Source organism: Lithobates pipiens, unplaced genomic scaffold (genome assembly GCF_037356315.1).
Source record: "Lithobates pipiens isolate NorthernLeopardFrog02 unplaced genomic scaffold, aLitPip1_a1.2 Scaffold_19, whole genome shotgun sequence".
NCBI classification, from domain to species: Eukaryota; Metazoa; Chordata; class Amphibia; order Anura; family Ranidae; genus Lithobates; species Lithobates pipiens.
In genome coordinates, this window is record NW_027507764.1 from 447,629,253 (window position 1) to 447,648,497 (window position 19,245).

At 42.5% G+C, this 19,245-nt stretch overlaps 1 protein-coding gene across 3 annotated transcripts in view; it reads left to right on the forward strand.

Annotated features, from left to right (window-relative positions):
• Nucleotides 1-19,245, forward strand: part of RGS20 (regulator of G protein signaling 20) — a 280,652-nt gene that overhangs the window by 250,026 nt on the left and 11,381 nt on the right. For 2 of the 3 annotated variants that reach the window (XM_077492695.1, XM_077492696.1), the window contains exons 2-4: nucleotides 154-302; nucleotides 12,908-12,994; nucleotides 16,532-16,766. In XM_077492695.1, coding sequence (XP_077348821.1) covers nucleotides 154-302; nucleotides 12,908-12,994; nucleotides 16,532-16,766 — 471 coding nt within the window. The remainder of the gene's footprint in view (nucleotides 1-153; nucleotides 303-12,907; nucleotides 12,995-16,531; nucleotides 16,767-19,245) is intronic. The other variant, XM_077492697.1, reaches the window with a different exon arrangement.

The following is a 19,245-nucleotide window of genomic DNA, read 5'->3' on the forward strand; positions in this document are numbered from 1 at the left end:
CATTAGAACTCAGATTTTTTTCTGTTCTCAATAAATCATTGGAAAGAAACAGAACTAGTTAGAATATAGTTAATCTGTGGTCAACGAAATGGAAAAAATGACTCTGATTTACTTTTGTTCAGTTGTCTTACGTGGCTTTCATTTCGGTTACAGCCCATGGGAACAGAGCGGATGGAGATGCGCAAACGGCAGATGTCAGTGCACCAAGAGACTGTGAGCTCCTCTCAGGCACAGCAGGGAGTTGGGAATAGGGGATCTAATGCTTGCTGCTTCTGTTGGTGCTGTTGCTGCAGCTGCTCATGGTAGGTGAAATTTACATTACATGTCACCTCATTATAACCATTGAACACAGTCAGGCTTATTCAGTAAATTGTGGTAAGGACATTGAATATCCAAGGGCAAAATGCACCAACCTATGACAATTAAACACAAACTCACTTTACCATTCGGCGTAGAATGAAATTAAATCTAATTGGTTGATTTAGGCTAATGCACTTTTCACATTATTACTGCACTTCAAATTTTAATTTTTGTTTTAACTTGAATAAAATGGGAAATGAGTTCTCAGTCACATACTACAAAGCTTCGCTCTTCATGTCCTTTACTTGTATTATGCCGTGTACACAACGACCGGACTTTCCTGCAGACTAGGTCCGACAGTCTTCCCGACGGACTTTCGACAGACTTTCCGAACGAACGGACTTGGCCACACGCAATCGCACCAAAGTCCGACGGATTCGAACGTGATGATGTACGACTGGACTAGAATAAGGAAGTTCATAGCCAGTAGCCAATAGCTGCCCTAGCGTCGGTTTTCGTCCGTCGGACTTGAGTCCATCAGAAAGATTTGAAACATGTTCTAAATCCAAAGTCCATCCGATTTTTAGACAGCAAAGGTCCGATGAAGCCCACACACAATCGAATTGTCCAGCAGATTCGTTCCGTCAGACCTTTGCTGTCGAAAAGTCCAGTCGTGTGTACACGGCATAACTTGCAGTCATGAGTTTACTGATGGCACTGCCTACAAACTTTTGCTCTTTTTTTCTATGGCAACTACTATTTTCAGTGATGTCAGCTATTGTACTTTTCTGTTGACAAATTTAAGTGTCTAAAGCCCAATTTTGTTTTCCAATTTCCTTTTCTTTGAAGCGATTTGTTTTCACTTCCCGTTGTGTCTACAGGACAGGAAGTGAAGATACGTTTCCCTCAGCGGCAAACAAAAACACTCTCAGATGGATTGACCATTAGCTACTCTATCAATAAATGAAATAATAATTATTTGAATCCCAGAGCTTTATTGTGAATACACCAGATATGAGCAGAAGTGTTTGTCAAGAGCTGCCTGGCATAGATACGCATTGTCCAGAATGTTAAGTAGAACTGAACCTGAAGGTTTATTTCCCCATTTTAAGTGGCACAGGGAGAGGTTTGATCTGCAACCAGTTCATTTCAGAAGGTCGAACCATCCTGGTGTTGATTTAAAAAAAAGATCACCAAACCTAAGCTTTAACAGCTATCCTGGGGGGGGGGGTCTTCCCAATTCCCAGTAGGGTTGTATCAGCTGCTGCTAATCTTTTCAGCTGTGCCACTGGTGGCAATGGTTTAAATTAGTTATTTTTATTCTTTCCTGGAGCATCTGGTGCAGGGGTGCCCAACCGGTGGCCCGTGCATCGAGCCCTCTGATGTGGTCCGCAACCTCCTGCTCTGGAATGGGGGTTCAACAAACTCAGATCGCGGGTTGCCGACCCACCATCCCAGAGCATCAGCGTTGTGGTTGAAGCTGCCAAGAGAGGAAAACGAGGAAACAAGCAGCTGCCGATGGAGCAAAGCCACATAAGCCAAAGCTTCCTCTACAGTGTCGGCTCCTGTGCCAGGCGGAGTGAAACCAAATGCACTCCACCTCGGACAGAAACATTTTTGCACAGCTGGCGATGCCTGCAGAAAGGTCAGTTAATGAAAATCACAGTTTGGGCATCACAGCAATGGTCATATTATCAGAATTTGGGAATATATGAGCAATAGTTTAGGCTGCTTTCACACTGATCCGTGGGTGCAGCGCAGGTCCAATCCCAGTTTCAGTGCTTACCTACTGTTTATTAATAATAACAAAAAGAAAAGTTTAAAATGGGTTTTCCACATACAATATTCCTGTAAATAACCCACTAGATCAGGGGCTCTCAGCCTTTTGAAGAGCAAGGGCCACTTAAGTGATCTGATAACTGGTCACATGCCACAGTGAAATTAAATGGTTCAGAATTTCAAATTAACATTTTAAACAACAATCCCCGTAAGATGCTTACCTACTGTTTATTCACAATCACAAAAAGAAAACAGACAGGTGGACTTGGTTAGTCTGATCTTGTGAAAGGGGCTTAAGGCTGCTTTCACACTGATGCACTGCGGTTTACCAGAACCGCGGGTCAGAGCAGTGCACCTGTGGCTTTTCTGTGGGCTAGTTGCACTGAGCCAAGGATTTCTATTATATCCTGCAGGTTTGGTGCGCTTTCCAAAAGGTGCACCAAAACTCCTCAATGCAGGAGTTTTTGTGTGCTTTCAGAAAGTGCACCACATCTGATATACTAGAAGTTAAAGACAAAGCGCAGCTAACCAACAGGAATGCCACAGGTGCACTGCTCTGCACCCGCGGTTCTGGTAAACCGCAGTGCATCAGTGTGAAAGCAGTCTTAGGCCCCTTTCACAAGATCAGACTAACCAAGTCCACCTGTCTGTTTTCATTTTGTGATTGTGAATAAACAGTAGGTAAACATCTAACTGGGATTGGTCCCACGGAAAATGATGGTCCTGATTGTTGTTTAAAATGTTCATTATGCTATTCAAAATAAAGAATTAGAAATTCGAAACTGTTTCATTTCATTGTGGCACGTGACCAGTTACCAGATCACTTAAGTGGCCCTTGCTCTTCAAAAGGCTGAAAACCCCTGATCTAGTGGGTTATTTATAGGAATATTGTATGTGGGAAACCCATTTTAAACTGTGATGCTAGAAGCTCAGCTGAAAAATTCACAATAGCCTGTGGTTGGGAATCTTCTGGGGTCCTGAAAATCTGTAAAGACTCATGAAGGCTTGATGCAAAACACAAAATATACTATGGTGCACGGGTCTGCATTAAAGGATAGGTTCGCCTTTCTAAACATGTTACATGTTAAACCCACATTTAGGGTGTAACGTATTCAGCTTCTGATTCCCCCCCCCCCCCCCCGTGACAGCAAGCCAGGGATCTTCTCCCGCACTCGCTGTCACAATTCAAAGAGAGCGCAGCTGTGCGGGGCTCTGCCCACACAAGCGCATCATTGATCCACAGATCCCTGTGAATCAATGAACCACAAGTACCGACGGCCTTTGCGGCTGAACTTCCAAGGTGCTGTTGAGAGCTCTGGGTAGTTCATTGAACTTCCTGTCATTCAGTAACATTCAGTAACTACACAGACAGTTGGCAGGACCGTGGCAATACATCCACGATCTGCTGATTGCGGGTGCAATGCTTTACAGGCTCCTAATAACAACAAAAAAAATGATTTTTTTTACCTGCAAAACAAATGTGCATTTATTATTTTTTTTTTTGTAAAAGTGAACTTATCCTTTAACGTAAACCTACCATGAGAGTTTGCCTTTCTGAAAATGCTCAGTTTCTGGCCTTAATGTTGCCCCTCTTGCTTGAAAACATTGAGCCACTCACTCACAACAAATATGCATATAAGGATGATCCCTGATGCATGTAAAAGCGTACGTCTTACACGTCAGTGATTCAGAATGTGAATTAGTATGACAGCCAGACAGCTGGCATTTTCAGAAGGTGTTTTCATCCCTGTAAATTTCTCATGGCAATTTTATTTTCAGGTTAGCAACTCTTATGCTGCGTACACACGACCGGACTTTCTGGCAGACTTGGTCCGGCGGACCGGAATCCGTCGGACAATTCGATCGTGTGTGGACTCCAGCGGACTTTTTTCCCCCAAAAGTCAGACGGACCTAGAAATAAAACATGTTTCAAATCTATCCGACGGACTCAAGTCCGACGCACTAAAAATCGTGAAAACCGTTCATGTGTGCTAGTCTGACGGACCAAATAGGATAGGGCAGCTATTGGCTACTGGCTATTGAACTTCCTTGTTTAGTCCCGTTCATGTCATCACGTTCAAAACTAACTGACTTTCGAATGGACTTAGTCCGGTCGTGTGTGGCCAAATCCGTTTCATTCAGAAAGTCTGTTGAAACCTCCTCTGAAAATCCGTCAGGAAGACTGTTGGACCTAGTCCGTCGAAAAGTCCGGTCGTGTATACGCAGCATTAGCATTAGCATTTCATAGCCAATACAGGTACCTGCAAAACGTATAGACAGAGTTCTGAGATCGCAGCACAACAAAAGGTTAAGAGTCTAATTACAGAGCTTAGACATTCAAACTACCTAAAATGAATAAAGTTGTTTATGTTCTAAAATAAGAAATTTCAGAACCTTTTTCTAATAGTATAAACTGGAAGATGTATGAATCCAACATAAGTACATTTTCCTTTGTAACTATTGTCCCAATATACTGAAATAGCAAGGAGTGGGCACCAAGCACTGTGTGATCTCACTTTGCTGCGGGCCATGTTCCTGCATATGCCAGCGTCTTCCTAATTTACTCTGTTGAAACCATTTTTTATATGTAATTTTCTTTTGCCAGTCTAATGTATTTACTGTCGTTGTAATCAACAATAATCAACATATGCCAAATGACAGATGGACAACAGAGACAGATGAACATGCTTTCAAAGAAATAATGTATATACTAGAAACTATCATATCCAGCAGCTCCCTGACCTAAATATCTCTCATCCGTGAATAAATATTTTATTTCAAAATGCTGCAGAAATCCCACAGTGCCTAATATATTTATGTATACAGTCATGAAATATCCCTACACAGTAAACCCCAAATAAAATATTAACTATCAAGCTCCTTGTAAATCTATCTATCTATCTTCAATATATTGTTTGCTAGACTAATAAAAATGGAACACGAGCTCAATGTTTTTTTTTTAGTTTTGCATAGAGTGGAGAAGGGTTAAAAAGAAAGAATCACAATTTTGCTGATCAGAGGAGGCAGTAGAGTGACAGATCTCATTATGGTGCTGCTTCTCCTTTCACTGTCCAGTCGCAGGCCGGGTGCTGATCCAGGATGACCTGGGCCCAGGAGATGTGGCTTGAATGATGCAGGCCACTAGACTGAGAACATCTGTTAGCAGAAAAAAGTACTTCAGGGGAAGGTGAATATTGAAGCAAAGGCTGGTTTTGTTATTTTAACTTTTAAAGTGGAAGTCCAGGCTAAAACTAATATCCCTGTAGCCACCAACATTTTTCTAACACTAACCCATCTATCCCTGAAAAGAAAAAACTCTGTATACATACCTTTTCTGCAGGCGATTCCACCCAATCTCCAGCGGCGGAAACTCTGCAGAGGAAATGTCCGACAGCGGCTGTGAAATGAATGGGAAGTGACGTCAGCCATAGAGTTACTATAGGGCTTCCATTGACGAACGTGTCCTCTGCACCCATCTCCACTGACAGCTCAGCGTGGGATAAGAGCTCCTGCCGCTGGAGATTGGGACGGATCGCCTGTAGAAAAGGTATGTATACTGATTTTTTTTCTTTTCAGGGCCAGATAGGTTAGTGTCAGAATGTTGGTGGCTATAGATGCAGGGATTTCCGTTTTAGCATGGACTTCCACTTTAATCCCTTTTACGACCGGTAACGCATACAAGTGCTCCATATAAAATTAGAATATCATCAAAAAGTAGATTTATTTCAGTAATTCAATTCAAAAAGTGAAACTCATATACATTATATAGATGCATTACACACAGAATGATTTATTTCAAGCATTTCTTTCTTTTAATTTTGATGATTATGGCTTACAGCTAGTGAAAACCCAAAATTCTGTATCTCAGAAAAATGTGAATATTACATAAGACCAATAAAAACATTTTTTTAATATGGAAATCTTGGCTTACTGAAAAGTATGTCCATGTACAGTATAGTATGCACTCAATACTAGGCCAGGGCTCCTTTTGGACAATATCATGCTCCCAATTTTTTGGGAACAGTTTGGGGATCGTCCCTTCCTGTTCCAACATGACTGTGCACAAAGCAAGGTCCTTAAAGACAGGATGAGCGAGTTTGAGGTGGAGGAACTTGACTGGCCTGCACAGAGTCCTGACCTCATTTATTGGGATGAATTAGAGTGGAGACTGTGAGACAAAAATAAACAAATTTACCCCTCTCCTGCGCCATTGCAGTGATGTCACTTCCAGAACTATCTTCTGCCCAGCAGTGGATACAGTGGATTTAAAAAGTTTACACACCCCTGTTAAAATGTCAGGTTTCTGTGATGTAAAAAAAAAAAATGAAACAAATAAATCATTTAAAAACTTTTTCCACCTTTAACCACCCTGACGGTATTCCCGAGTGTGGCTCGGGGTGAATTTTCCATACCAAAAGCGGTAACCCTGAGTCACACTTGGGACTGCTTTGCAGGATCCAGGCAAAGTTACTTCCCTTGTCCCCAGGATCCTGCAATGTCCTCCCGCTGTGTGTGTGAGGCTGTGTCCTCCGCTCGATTCATCACAGCCGGGCTCCGTTCCCTGCAAGCATCGCAACGCGCGGGGATGGAGCCCAGCGCCAAATTCAAAAAGTTAAAAACACATAATACACAGTACACTGTAATCTTACAGATTACATTACTGTATCACATTATTTCACATCCTTTTTGTCCCTAATGCTTTGTCCAGTGCCCTGCATGTCGTTTTATATTATATATACTGTTCTTTCTGCCTGGAGATTGTCCATAGCAACCAAAAAGTTTTGATAATAAATTAGAATCAATGTGTGCATGCAGCTGATAACAGCTCCAAATAAACTCTGCGCCACTTAATAAAATACCTTGTGATACTGATTGTGAATACTCTATCAAACTAATATTGTGATAATTTTATAGCGGCTCCCTAGAAAGGATCTATAGTAAGAAACTTAATTCGCTGAGATTTAGTGACAATAGGGAGGAAAACCCTCATTCCTCAAACATTGCATTGAATGAGTGAAAAATACTACAATAACACCCATAAGTGATTGGGGTGGTGTACCAACCCACTAAACATACAATAGAACCAAAAAACAATTGCAAAAATTATTAATTAAATAGTCCCAATTAGAAACTGGAGAAAACTCCACAGATACAATTGTGATAGACTTAGGGCCGGTTCACACTGCGGGCGATGCGAGGCGACACCGACTTGCCTCGCCGCGACCTGCCGCGATCTCAGCGGCGACTTGCAAATGACTTCTGTATAGAAGTCAATGCAAGTCGCCCCGAGGTCGCCTAAAAGTAGTACAGGAACCTTTTTTCTGAATCGGAGCGACTCGAGTCGCTCCTCTCAGAACGGTTCCATTGTACTGAACGGGGGCGACTTGTCAGATCGCGGCGAGGCAAGTCGTGTCGCCTCGCATCGCCCGCAGTGTGAACCGGCCCTTAATCTAAAACCTTTTGCCAGAATACAATGAGATCTTCTGAAACTAGTGAAAAATCCCTTCACCACAAAGACACCCAATCTTGAAGATACAGTAGTCTCCTTACCAGATTGTAATGACTACTTTAATTAAAAAGATAGTCAGATGAGCTTGGGCAGGTAAATGGCTGCTCTCATGGAATATGATACGGACTCTATGGAAAACACCTTCCTCCTCGTAGGCTCAGACGGGGCATGAAGAAAGATCAAACAATATCCATAGCATAATACTGTTTATTTAAAACGAAATTTTAAAAACATAAAGCCAAATGGCTGCTTACATTACTCAGTGCCTGACCTGGTACTGGGGCTGCTCGCTTAACAGATCGTTTTGTGGTGTGCTCGTGGTTCCTCGTTTTGTACGGCGTACACCGAATGCGACCGGCTTCTGCTGTGTTCAAGCACAGCGGGAGTGGCACTCCCCTAGACCGCGTGCACAAAATCACATACAGGTACGTGATTTTGCACATCTGGCTGCCCTGCCACAGTAAATGTACATGGGGGGACTGGAATAGGTTAATGTTGTTGTAGGCCTCTTGGCAGCCTCCCTGAACAGTTTTCTTCTCATCTTTTCATAAATTTTGGAGGGAGGCCTAGTTCTTGGTAATGTCACTGTTGTGCCATATTTTCTCCACTTGATGGATGTCGTCATTGTGTTCCATGGTATATCTAATGCCTTGGAGATTCTTTTGTAATCCCTCTGATGCATTGGAAGATGTCTGTGGACCATGGCTTTTGCTGTAGGATGCAACTAAGAAAATGTCAGGAAAGACCTACTAGAACAGCTGAACTTTGTTTGGGGTTAATCAGAGGCACTTTAAATGATGGCAGGTGTGTACTGACTCCTATTTACCATGAGTTTGAATGGGATCACTTAATTCTGAACACAGCTACATCCCCAGTTATAAGCGGGTGTGAACAATTACAGTATCTCACAAAAGTCAGTGCACCCCTCACATTATTATAAATATTTTATAACTTTTCATGTCACAACACTGAAGAAATTACACTTTGCTACAATGTAAATTAGTGAGTGTACAGCTTGTATAACAGTGTAAATTTGCTGTCCCCCCAAAATAACTGAACACACAACCATTAATGTCTAAACTTCTGGCAACAAAAGTGAGTACACCCCTAAGTGAAAATGTCCAAATTGGGCCCAATTAGCCATTTTCCCTCCCCAGTGCCATGTGACTCGTTAGTGTTACAAGCTTCAGGTGTGAATGGGGAGCAGATGTGTTAAATTTGGTATTATCATGCTCACTCTCTCATACTGGTCACTGGTCATACAAGTTAAACATGGCACTTCATGGCAAAGTTCTGAAAAAAATGAATTGTTGCTTAACATGAAGATGGCCTAGGCCAGGGATATGCAATTAGCGGACCTCCAGCTGTTGCAAAACTACAAGTCCCATCATGCCTCTGCCTCTGGGTGCCATGCTTGTGGCTGTCAGAGTCTTGCTATGCCTCATGGGATTTGTAGTTCTGCAACAGCTGGAGGGCCGCTAATTGCATATCCCTGGCCTAGGCTATAAAAGGAAAGACGTTGAAACTGAGCTGCAGTGGTTTAACAGGACAGGTTCCACTCAAAACAGGCCTCGCTATTGTCGACCGAAGAAGTTGAGTCCACATGCTCAGCCTCAGATCCAAAAGTTGTTTTTGGGAAATAGACGTATGAGTGCTGCCAACATTGCTGAAGAGGTTGAAGGGGTGGGGGGGGTCAGCCGGTCAGTGCTCAGACCATATGCCACACATCGCATCAAATTGGTATGCATGGCTGCTGTCCCAGAAGGAAGTCTTTTCTAAAGACAATGCAAAAGAAAGTCCACAGTTTGCTGAAGACATTGATTACTGGTCCTGTGGTCTGATGAGACCAAGATAAACTTATTTGGTTCAGATGGTATCAAGCATGTGTGGCTGCAACCAGATAAGGAGTACAAAGACAAGTGTGTCTTGCATACAGTCAAGCAAGGTGGTGGGAGTGTCCTGGTCTGGTGCTGCCGACACTGGGGAGCTACAGTTCATTGAGGGAAACATGAATGCCAACATGTACTGTGACTTACTAAAGCAGAGCATGATCCCCTCTCTTCGGAGACTGGGCCACAGGGCAGTATTCCAACATAACGACCCCAAACACACCTCCAAGATGACCACTGTCTTGCTAAAGAAGCTGAGGGTAAAGGTAATGGACTGTCCAAGCATGTCTCCAGACCTAAACCCTATTGAGCATCCGTGGGGCATCCTCAAATGGAAGGTGGAGGAACACAAGGTCTCTAACATCCACCAGATCCATGATGTCATCATGGAGGAGTGGAAGAGGACTACGGTGGCAATCTGTGAAGCATTGGTGAACTCCATGCAATGGTGGCAACACAAAATATTGACACTTTTGGCCTAGTTTGGACATTTTCACTTAGGGGTGTACTCACTTTCCAGCAGTTTAGACAGTAGCCTCCCTTTCGGTATTCCCGAGTCTGGCTCGGGGTGAGATTTATTTACCATAAGCGGTATTCCCGAGCCAGACTCGGGATCACATCGCTGGATCAATGTAAGGGTTACTTACCTTGTCCTCTGGATCCAGCGATGTCTCCCTGCTGTGATCAGCGAGCCGCCATGTCTTGCTCGATCTGTCACAGTGCCGAGCTCCGTTCCCTGTGAGCGCTGCGACGCACGGGGACGAAGTTCGACACCAAATTCAAAAAGTAAAAAATACAGTATAGACACAGTATACTGTAATCTTACAGATTACAGTACTGTATCAAATAATTACACATCCCCTTTGTCCCTAGTGGTTTCTCCAGTGTCCTGCATGCAGTTTTATATTATAAATACTGTTCTTTATGCCTGGAAACTGGAGATTGTCCATAGCAACCAAAAAATGTCAGTTTACATCAAAAGTGGTTATGGACCAGCTAGAAAACAGCGATAATAAATTAGAATCACTCGCAGAATTGAGCGATAGTAATTTGTGGGGAAATTCGTCATCAACCACTAAAAGTAATGATGGTGACAATTCTGCAACTCAGCATATTTCATTGTTTTTGATTTGATTACATTATTGAATAATTTTTAATATTATTATATATTATTATATTATTATTTGTTATAATTATTTATAGTTATTTATTTTATTTTATTTATATATATATATATATATATATATATATTTTATCATACCCGGGATGTCTATTAGACTCTTGTTTGGATGGATTTAAGTGAATTATCTCTAATGCCACGTACACACAATCAAGCAATCCGGTGAAAGAGTCGCCGGACAATCCCCCCGTGTGTGGGCTCCGGCGGACTTTTTTTACCCAAAAGTCCAGCGGAATAAGAAAGTAGTTTTGCACCAAAATATGCACCAAATACCACGAGTCCGGTGGACAATACGGCCGTGTGTTTGCTAGTCCACCATACTTTTGAAATGAACAGACTTTTCCCGCATGGAGAAGAGTCCGTTCATTTTGAGCGCGGCTCCAGGTAGCTGGGACTAGCGAAGGAAGCGCCGCTGGCCCCGTCACCTGGTATGGACTTAAAGGGGAAGCTGTACGCTGACAAAACGGCGTGGGGGTCCCCCTTTAGGTCCATATCAGACCCTTATCGGAGCACGCTACCCGGCTGGCCAGGAAAGGGGGTGGGGACGAGCGAGCGCCCCTCCCCTCCTGAGCCGTACCAGGCCGCGTGCCCTCAACATGGGGGGGTGCTTTGGGGAAGAGGGGGCTACGTGGCCCCCCCACCCCAACGCACCTTGTCCCCATGTTGATGAGGACAAGGGCCTCTTCCCGACAACCCTGGCTGTTGGTTGTCAGGGTCTGCGGGCGGGGGGCTTATCGGAATCCAGGAGCCCCCTTTAATAAGTGCCAAATAAAACGCCAAATTTCCATGCAAAATAATGGTACCGCTTTTAGCACCTAAAATCTGAAATAATCATACCGCCAGGGAGGTTAATGTCTGTGTGTTGAGTTATTGTGAACGGACAGCAAATTTACACTTTTATACAAGCTGTACACTCACTTTACATTGTAGCAAAGTGTCATTTATTTAGTGTTGTCACATGAAAAGATATAATAGAATATTTACAAAAATGTGAGGGGTGTATCCACTTTTGTGAGATACTATATGCAACCACATTATTTTAGTTTCTTATTTTTACTCAATTGAGTTGTACAGTTTATAGGTCACATTAAATGTGGAAAAAGCTCTGAAATGATTTATCTTTTTTTTTTACATCACAGAAACTTGACATTTTAACAGGGGTGTGTAGACTTTTTATATCCATTGTGGACGTGGAGTCAAGTGCCAGAATAACTAAACTACATGGGCATCAAATTCAGAAGCAAGTCAAATGCTGAAAGTTTGCAGGTGCTTTGACTTACTTTTGAGTTTTTCAAGGAGCTGCTTTGAGTTTCCAGTTGCTTTTGCAATCTCATTGACTTGTATGTGAAGCAAAGCAGCAAAGCTCCCAACTCTTTCCTCTTTCCTCCTCATTTGTCCCTCATTTTGGGATCCAAATAGCTGTATATAAAATGCACTTTTTATCTTTCAAAACGTGTTTCCCAGTGCCAAACCTTTCATCCAAATTCTAAATTGCTGCACTTGTAAATTCTAAAAGCTGATATAAAGGAATAGTAGTGGTAAAAAAAGCCCTTGTGGATTTAATTAACCTTTTTGAGGGGTTTGGCAGGGGGCATGTCCCATGCCTACATACGTTTTCTGGTTGGCGTCCCTCATTCCCATCTCTAAATGTTGGGCGTTATGAAGCAGTTCACCAGTCTACTGGTAAAAATCCTTTTTGGCGTCATGGTCACAGCAGCACAGGGGTCCTACAACATACAGGGCCTGTGTAATGACCTTCCCGGGACCAGCTGCCGCCACCCATTGAGAAGCATTGAAAGAGGCGATAGGCAATAGTGTGCCAGAGGTTGTGTAAAGCATTCATGTCCATACCGATCTTATGATTTAAACACAGATAATGTGAAATATGTATACTTTTTTTCTATGGCCAGATATTTAATGAACTTATTTAATATACTATCCGCTTGTATGTATAATTAGAAAAATAAAAAAAAATATTTGATATAAAAAAAAGGGAGTTGATTTGATGGGTTATCTATGAAATAATCAATTTAGATAAATGTAAATACTGTTATCAGTCGGTCTGTTCCCATAGACACTTCAGAGGTGACTTTCTCCATTACAATAAGAGGCAATGGGGAAATAATATATATATATGACCACAGATATGACACATTTCTGCATTCAACAATCAACACTCATTTTATTGTTTGCACCTTTATCTCCTTGGCAGAGGTATATCCTGAATAAATTCATTGTGTATATTTTCAGCCTGACAGTTAGAAATCAGGAAAATGAAAGGACAAGAAGATCATCTAATGAAATCAGAGGAGACGGAATCCCAAACTGTGAAGAAAGGTAAGTGACCCTAATGGCCAGAGTCTTATATTAACCATAGATAACTACAACAGGGCTGATTCAGTATAACAGGAGACAAGGAAAATGAGCCCCAAATTAGAGCCGATTCACATATGTGCGGAGACGGTTTTCAGTGCGATTTTTCAAAGGAGTCTGGTGCGGTTTCGTTCATCAGTTCAGGTGCGATTCAGGTGAGAATTTTTAAAGCGTTTGTCATCCCAACATTTCATATTCCTGATATGTGCCTGCTGTACCATGTACTTGTATAAGAAACTATCCTGTTCTCTTTATATTGCTTCCTTTATGTTGAATCACTGGTATTCCTGATAGTTCCCTTGCTTTCCTATTAAAAACTGACCACACTAGGCAGCAGAGCACACCACGGTCAGTTCTTTAGCTATGATGGAAACTCAGTGTGCTCTCCTCCAATGATCAGACTTGTCCTGACACGCTCCCACTGCACAGCCATTCACTGGGAAGTTCAGTGTTCTGCTGCTTCCTCCCCCCCAAGCTCTTATGCAGCTGAGAACAGAAGGAATTCAATCACTTATAAAGAAAAGGGGGAAAAGGGTATTTTTTTTTCATATCTATATAAAACTTTTTTGCCTTTCATTTCTATTTTAAACTAGGCTGTTTTACAAGGTGATTGTTTACAATCACTTTAAAATTGCACCTGAACCTGCCTGAAAATGATACAAGACTCTTTTTAAAAGCGTACTGCAGCAGGCCCACATGTATGTGAGCCAGTTTGGTTCACATGCCATGTGAATTAGGTGCGGTTCAAAATGCATCTAATTCGCATATATGTCTTATTTGAGCCCTGGTTCACATTTATGTGATTTGGCATGCAATTTGACATGTCAAATGGCAATTGCCGGTGTTGTGTCGAATACTGTCCCCCGTCAGATAGTGTCCGCCCTGTATTGCGCTTGCGCAGTACGGAGGACAAGGAGACGCCAAAGGTCTCCGAAGATGAACGGCGCCTGCGCACTGAGTCCAGGTTCAAGCCCCACCATCCAAGTGGACATAGAGTTAGAATAAACGATTGCCAAGCTAAACAAGGCAGTGCCCGAAGCAGGGCGAGTGAAGCAAGCCTGCGAGGGGCCCTGTTACTAAGTGCTACCTTGTGTCCACTTGCATGGTGGGGCTTCACAGCACAGCACAAACCTGCACAGATGTCTCTGAAATCACCTCCGAAGCCGGGACTGACATGTGGGAATGAAATTGTGCGAGTTCAGCTGATATATATATATATATATATATATATATATATATATATATATAAAAGATATATAAAAAGGCAGATAAAACACCAATTAATACTGGTGTTTCCTCTTGCTGACCCCTGTATTACAACTGTGTTAAGAGTAATGGGGGAAGGGGAGGAGTGTTGATTTCTGAGCGGACTTTAGCAGATGCTTTCTCTTGAGGCTAGGTCCACAAATATGTGGCCACGGTTTCAGTGTGGCGGTCCGGTGCAGGTTCTGTTCACCGGTTCAGGTGCGAATCAGGTGCAAATTTTACCTGAAATCACACCAGAACCAGATTCATAAATGCACAGGACCCTTTTTTAAAACCACACCACGGCCACCCCGCAGATACGTAAACCGGCTCCATTGAAAGTCGTTCTGATTCACGTGTTATGCAAACTGGATACATTTAAAAATACATCAAATTTGCATATATGTGAACCGAGCCTCAATTCAGCAATGGCATGGGCAATGGCAGGAGTAAAAATGTAATCTGTAGGGGCAGTTTTTTCGCAGTATGGTGGCTTTAAAGTGTATCTGTTTTCTTAAGTTGATCATTGATCCTGGGCAACTTTCCCCTCCTTAGTTAAAAAAAAAAAACCTTTCCTTTGCTTCCCTGTTACTCCATTCAGAAGCAAATAGTGCCCAGTGCTTCCAGGTATGGGGGGCCATATGTCCTCCCTTCCTCCCACATGACCGTGCTGTATTAGAACTGAATGACCATCTAGGCCAGGGGTCGGAAACTTTTGGCCCGCCGCCATTAAATGTCCAGCCCGGAATTCACGTGCACCTGGCCCGCGGACATGTTAAACCCTTTCAGCTTTCTTGGGATAACAAACGATGTGGCTAAGAAGCCACTCGGCTGTTATCCCAAACAGCTGAAAGGGACGTACGACCACCCCCCCCCCCCCTCGCTTGGGCTCTCCTGTCCCACTGGGAGGCCCGAGCGACCACCTGCCACATATGCCGGCTGGCCTGGAGGCCCGAACAAAGCCAGAATCAGCTTTGATCAGGTCTCAGATCTAGTAACCTGGAAGCAATGTCATGATATCACTTCCGGTTTACAGAAGACTTAAAGGTGGCAAATTTAAAAAAACAACGGTATTCAAAACAGCATGAATGCTTTTAAGTGCAAAGGAAAGATTTGAGGTCTTATATGTATACATTCCTTGTGACAGCAATAAAATTGACCAGAATTGTGTTTTTTTTTTTTAAAAGGACAGTGTAAGAAAAAAAGAAAAGAAATAAACAATTTAAAGCGCCCCATCCCTCTGTGCTCGTGCGCAGAAGCAAACGCATATGTTAGTCGCGACCGTAAATGTGAACAGTGTTCAAACCACACATGTGAGGTTTCACCACGATCGTTAGAGCAATAATTCTAGCACCACATCTCCTCTGTAACTCTAAACTGGTAACCTGCAGAAATTTTTAAACCGTCGCCTATGGAGATTTTTAAGTACTGTAGTTTGTCGCTATATCACGAGTGTGTGCAATTTTAAAGCATAACATGAAGGGAGTGTAATATGCAGGGGGGGGGGGGCTAGGTAGGTGGGTACTGTGTGATGTGCAAGAGGGGTTTTATAATATGCAGAGGGGTCTGTGTAATGTAAAGGGATCCAGAGGTACGGGGGCTATGTAATGTAAAGGGATCCAGAGGTACGGGGCTGTGTAATGTAAAGGGATCCAGAGGTACGGGGGCTGTGTAATGTAAAGGGATCCAGAGGTATGGGGGCTGTGTAATGTAAAGGGATCCAGAGGTATAGGGGCTGTGTAATGTAAAGGGATCCAGAGGTATAGGGGCTGTGTAATGTAAAGGGATCCAGAGGTATGGGGGCTGTGTAATGTAAAGGGATCCAGAGGTACAGGGGCTGTGTAATGTAAAGGGATCCAGAGGTATGGGGGCTGTGCAATGTAAAGGGGTCAAGAAGTGCGAGGCTGTGTAATGTAAAGGGGTCCAGATTATTATCAGATGAATGCAGCCCTCCATGCATTCACATACATGAATCTGGCCCTTAAGTGGGAAAAGGTTGCTGACCCCTGATCTAGGCCATCTATTGCATGCTTATGACAGAATTGTATGTTTGCTGGGGGTTTTAATTTTATCTGTCTATCCCATTAATGTGAACTGATTATATTACACTACTGTGCCCTATACACAAAACAGATAGATCTGCTTGAAGGCATAGGCAAGGGAGACCTTTAATTTACTACAGACTTTTCATTTTGGTTGGAGGTTTTTTTTCATAGTAGAGCAGTAAATCTGATGTTTCTTATGATTTTCTATTAGCCCAAGTCCTACCCTTGAAGACGTTTACTCCTGGGGCCAGTCATTTGACAAGCTCATGAACACTCCGGCAGGAAGAAATGCTTTCCGGGAATTCCTCAGGACAGAATTCAGTGAGGAGAACATGCTCTTTTGGATGGCCTGTGAGGACCTCAAGAAGGAATCCAACAAGAACGTCATAGAAGAGAAAGCTAGATTAATATATGAGGACTACATATCCATTCTGTCTCCAAAAGAGGTATCACTATTCATCTATTACCTATCTCTCTGTCTATACAGTATATATATCATTTTTTTTTTATATTATTATATTTGAGGAAATATAAATGTGAAGCAACCTACTACAGATTAGTAGATGTATGATGTTTGTATTTGTAAAAATCCCTTCACATGTGAAAGTAGACTTTCAGATAAATGTTTATGTGAATAAAATATTTTTTTAAGTGGAACTCTACCCACAAGGGGAAGTTTTGCTTTAAGTCCTCCTCCCCTGCATTTGACAGGTTATTTTTTTTGGGGTGGGGGGGGGTACTCAGATCACCTAGGAGTCCTAGACCTTTAACCATCCATGTGGCCAGCAGTGAAGAAAGCCTGGGACAGCATTTTTTTGGGGAAACACAAGCCCTTCTATGACTCTTTATCCATTCATTGCAAACAGTTGAAAGAGGGAGTGAACTTTTTTTTTATTTTTTGTAATTTTATTTTATTATTACATTTTGTAAAACATTCAGTACAAAAGCAAAGCAAGTAATTGCCACCAACTTGACACATAACATGGATGTTCCATATATTGAAAGAATAAACCACATAAGGCTTAACAGAACAGTCATTATGATGAATCACAGATGTACAGAGTGACATATATAACAGTAATCAAAACACATTATATAAATGCTATAATACATTGCATAGAGTTATAGCACGCCACACATGTGTCTGATGTATATGTCATATACCACATGCATAGGAATAAATGTAGACCAGAAACAAGAAGAGAAGTATAAAGAAATTCAACAATTGAACAGTAATTACAGTATCTCACAAAAGTGAGTACACCCCTCACACTTTTGTAAATATTTTATTATATCTTTTCATGTGACAACACTGAAGTAATGACACTTTGCTACAATGTAAAGTAGTGAGTGTACAGCTTGTATAAGTGTCAATTTGCTGTCCACTCAAAATAACTCAAAACACAACCATTAATGTCTAAACCACTGGCAACAAAAGTGAGTAAACCCCTAAGTGAAATTGTCCAAATTGAGCACAGTTAGCCGTTTTCATGTGACTCGTTAGTGTTACAAGGTCTCAGGTGTGAATGGGCAGCAGTTGTGTTAAATTTGGTGTTATCACTCTCACTCTCTTATACTGGTCACTGGAAGTTCAACATGGGACCTTATGGCAAAGAACTCTCTGAGGATCTGAAAAAAAGAATTGTTGCTTTACATAAAGATGGCCTAGGCTATAAGAAAATTGCCAAGACCCTGAAACTGAGCTGCAGCACGGTGGCCAAGAACATACAGCGGTTTAACAAGACAGGTACCATTCAGAACAAACCTCGCCAAGGTGGACTAAAGCGGTTGAGTGCTCGTGCTCAGCATTATATCCAGAGGTTGTCTTTGAGAAATAGACGTATGAGTGCTGCCAGCATTGCTGCAGAGATTTAAGGGTTGGGGGGTCAGCCTGTCAGTGCCCAGACCATATGCTGCACACTGCATCAAATTGGCCTGCAATTCTGTCCTCCCAGAAGGAAGCCTCTTCTAAAGAAGATGCACAAGAAAGTCAGCAAACAGTTTGCTGAAGACAAACAGGCTAAGGACATGGATTACTGGAACCATGTTCTGTGGTCTGATGAGACCAAGATAAACTTCTTTGGTTCAGATGGTGTCAAGCGTGTGTGGCTGCAACCAGGTGAGGAGTACAAAGACAAGTGTGTCTTGCCTACAGTCAAGCATGGTGGTGGGAGTGTCATTGTCTGGGGTTGCATGAGTCCTGCCGGTACTGGAGAGCTACAGTTCATTGAGGGAACCACGAATGCCAACATGTACTGTGACATAATGCCCTCTCTTCGTAGACTGGGCCGAGTAGTCCAACATGATTACGACCCCAAACACACCTCCAAGAACACCGCTGCATTTCTAAAGAAGCTGAGGGTAAAGGTGATGGACTGGCCAAGCATGTCTCCAGACCTAAACCCTATTGAGCATCTGTGGGGCATCTTCAAACAGAAGGTGGAGGAGCGGAAGGTCTCTAACATCCACCAGCTCCATGATGTCGTCACAGAGGAGTGGAAAAGGACTCCAGTGGCAACCTGTGAAGCTCTGGTGAACTCCATGCCCAAGAGGGTTAAGGCAGTGCTGGAAAATAATGGTGGCCACACAAAATATTGACACTTTGGGCCCAATTTGGACTTTTTCACTTAGGGGTGCATTCACTTTTGTTGCCAGCGGTTTACACATTAATGGCTGTGTGTTGAGTTATTTTGAGGAGACAGCAAATTTACAGTGTTATACAAGCTGTACACTCACTACTTTGCAGTGTAGCAAAATGTAATTTCTTCATTTAGTCATGGAGGAGTAGAAGAGGTCTCCAGGGGCAACCAGTAGCAAAGTGTAATTTCTTCAGTGTTGTCACATGAAAAGATATAGTAAAATATTTACAAAAATGTGAGGGGTGTACTCATATTTGTGAGATACTGTATATAGGGAAGTCAATCA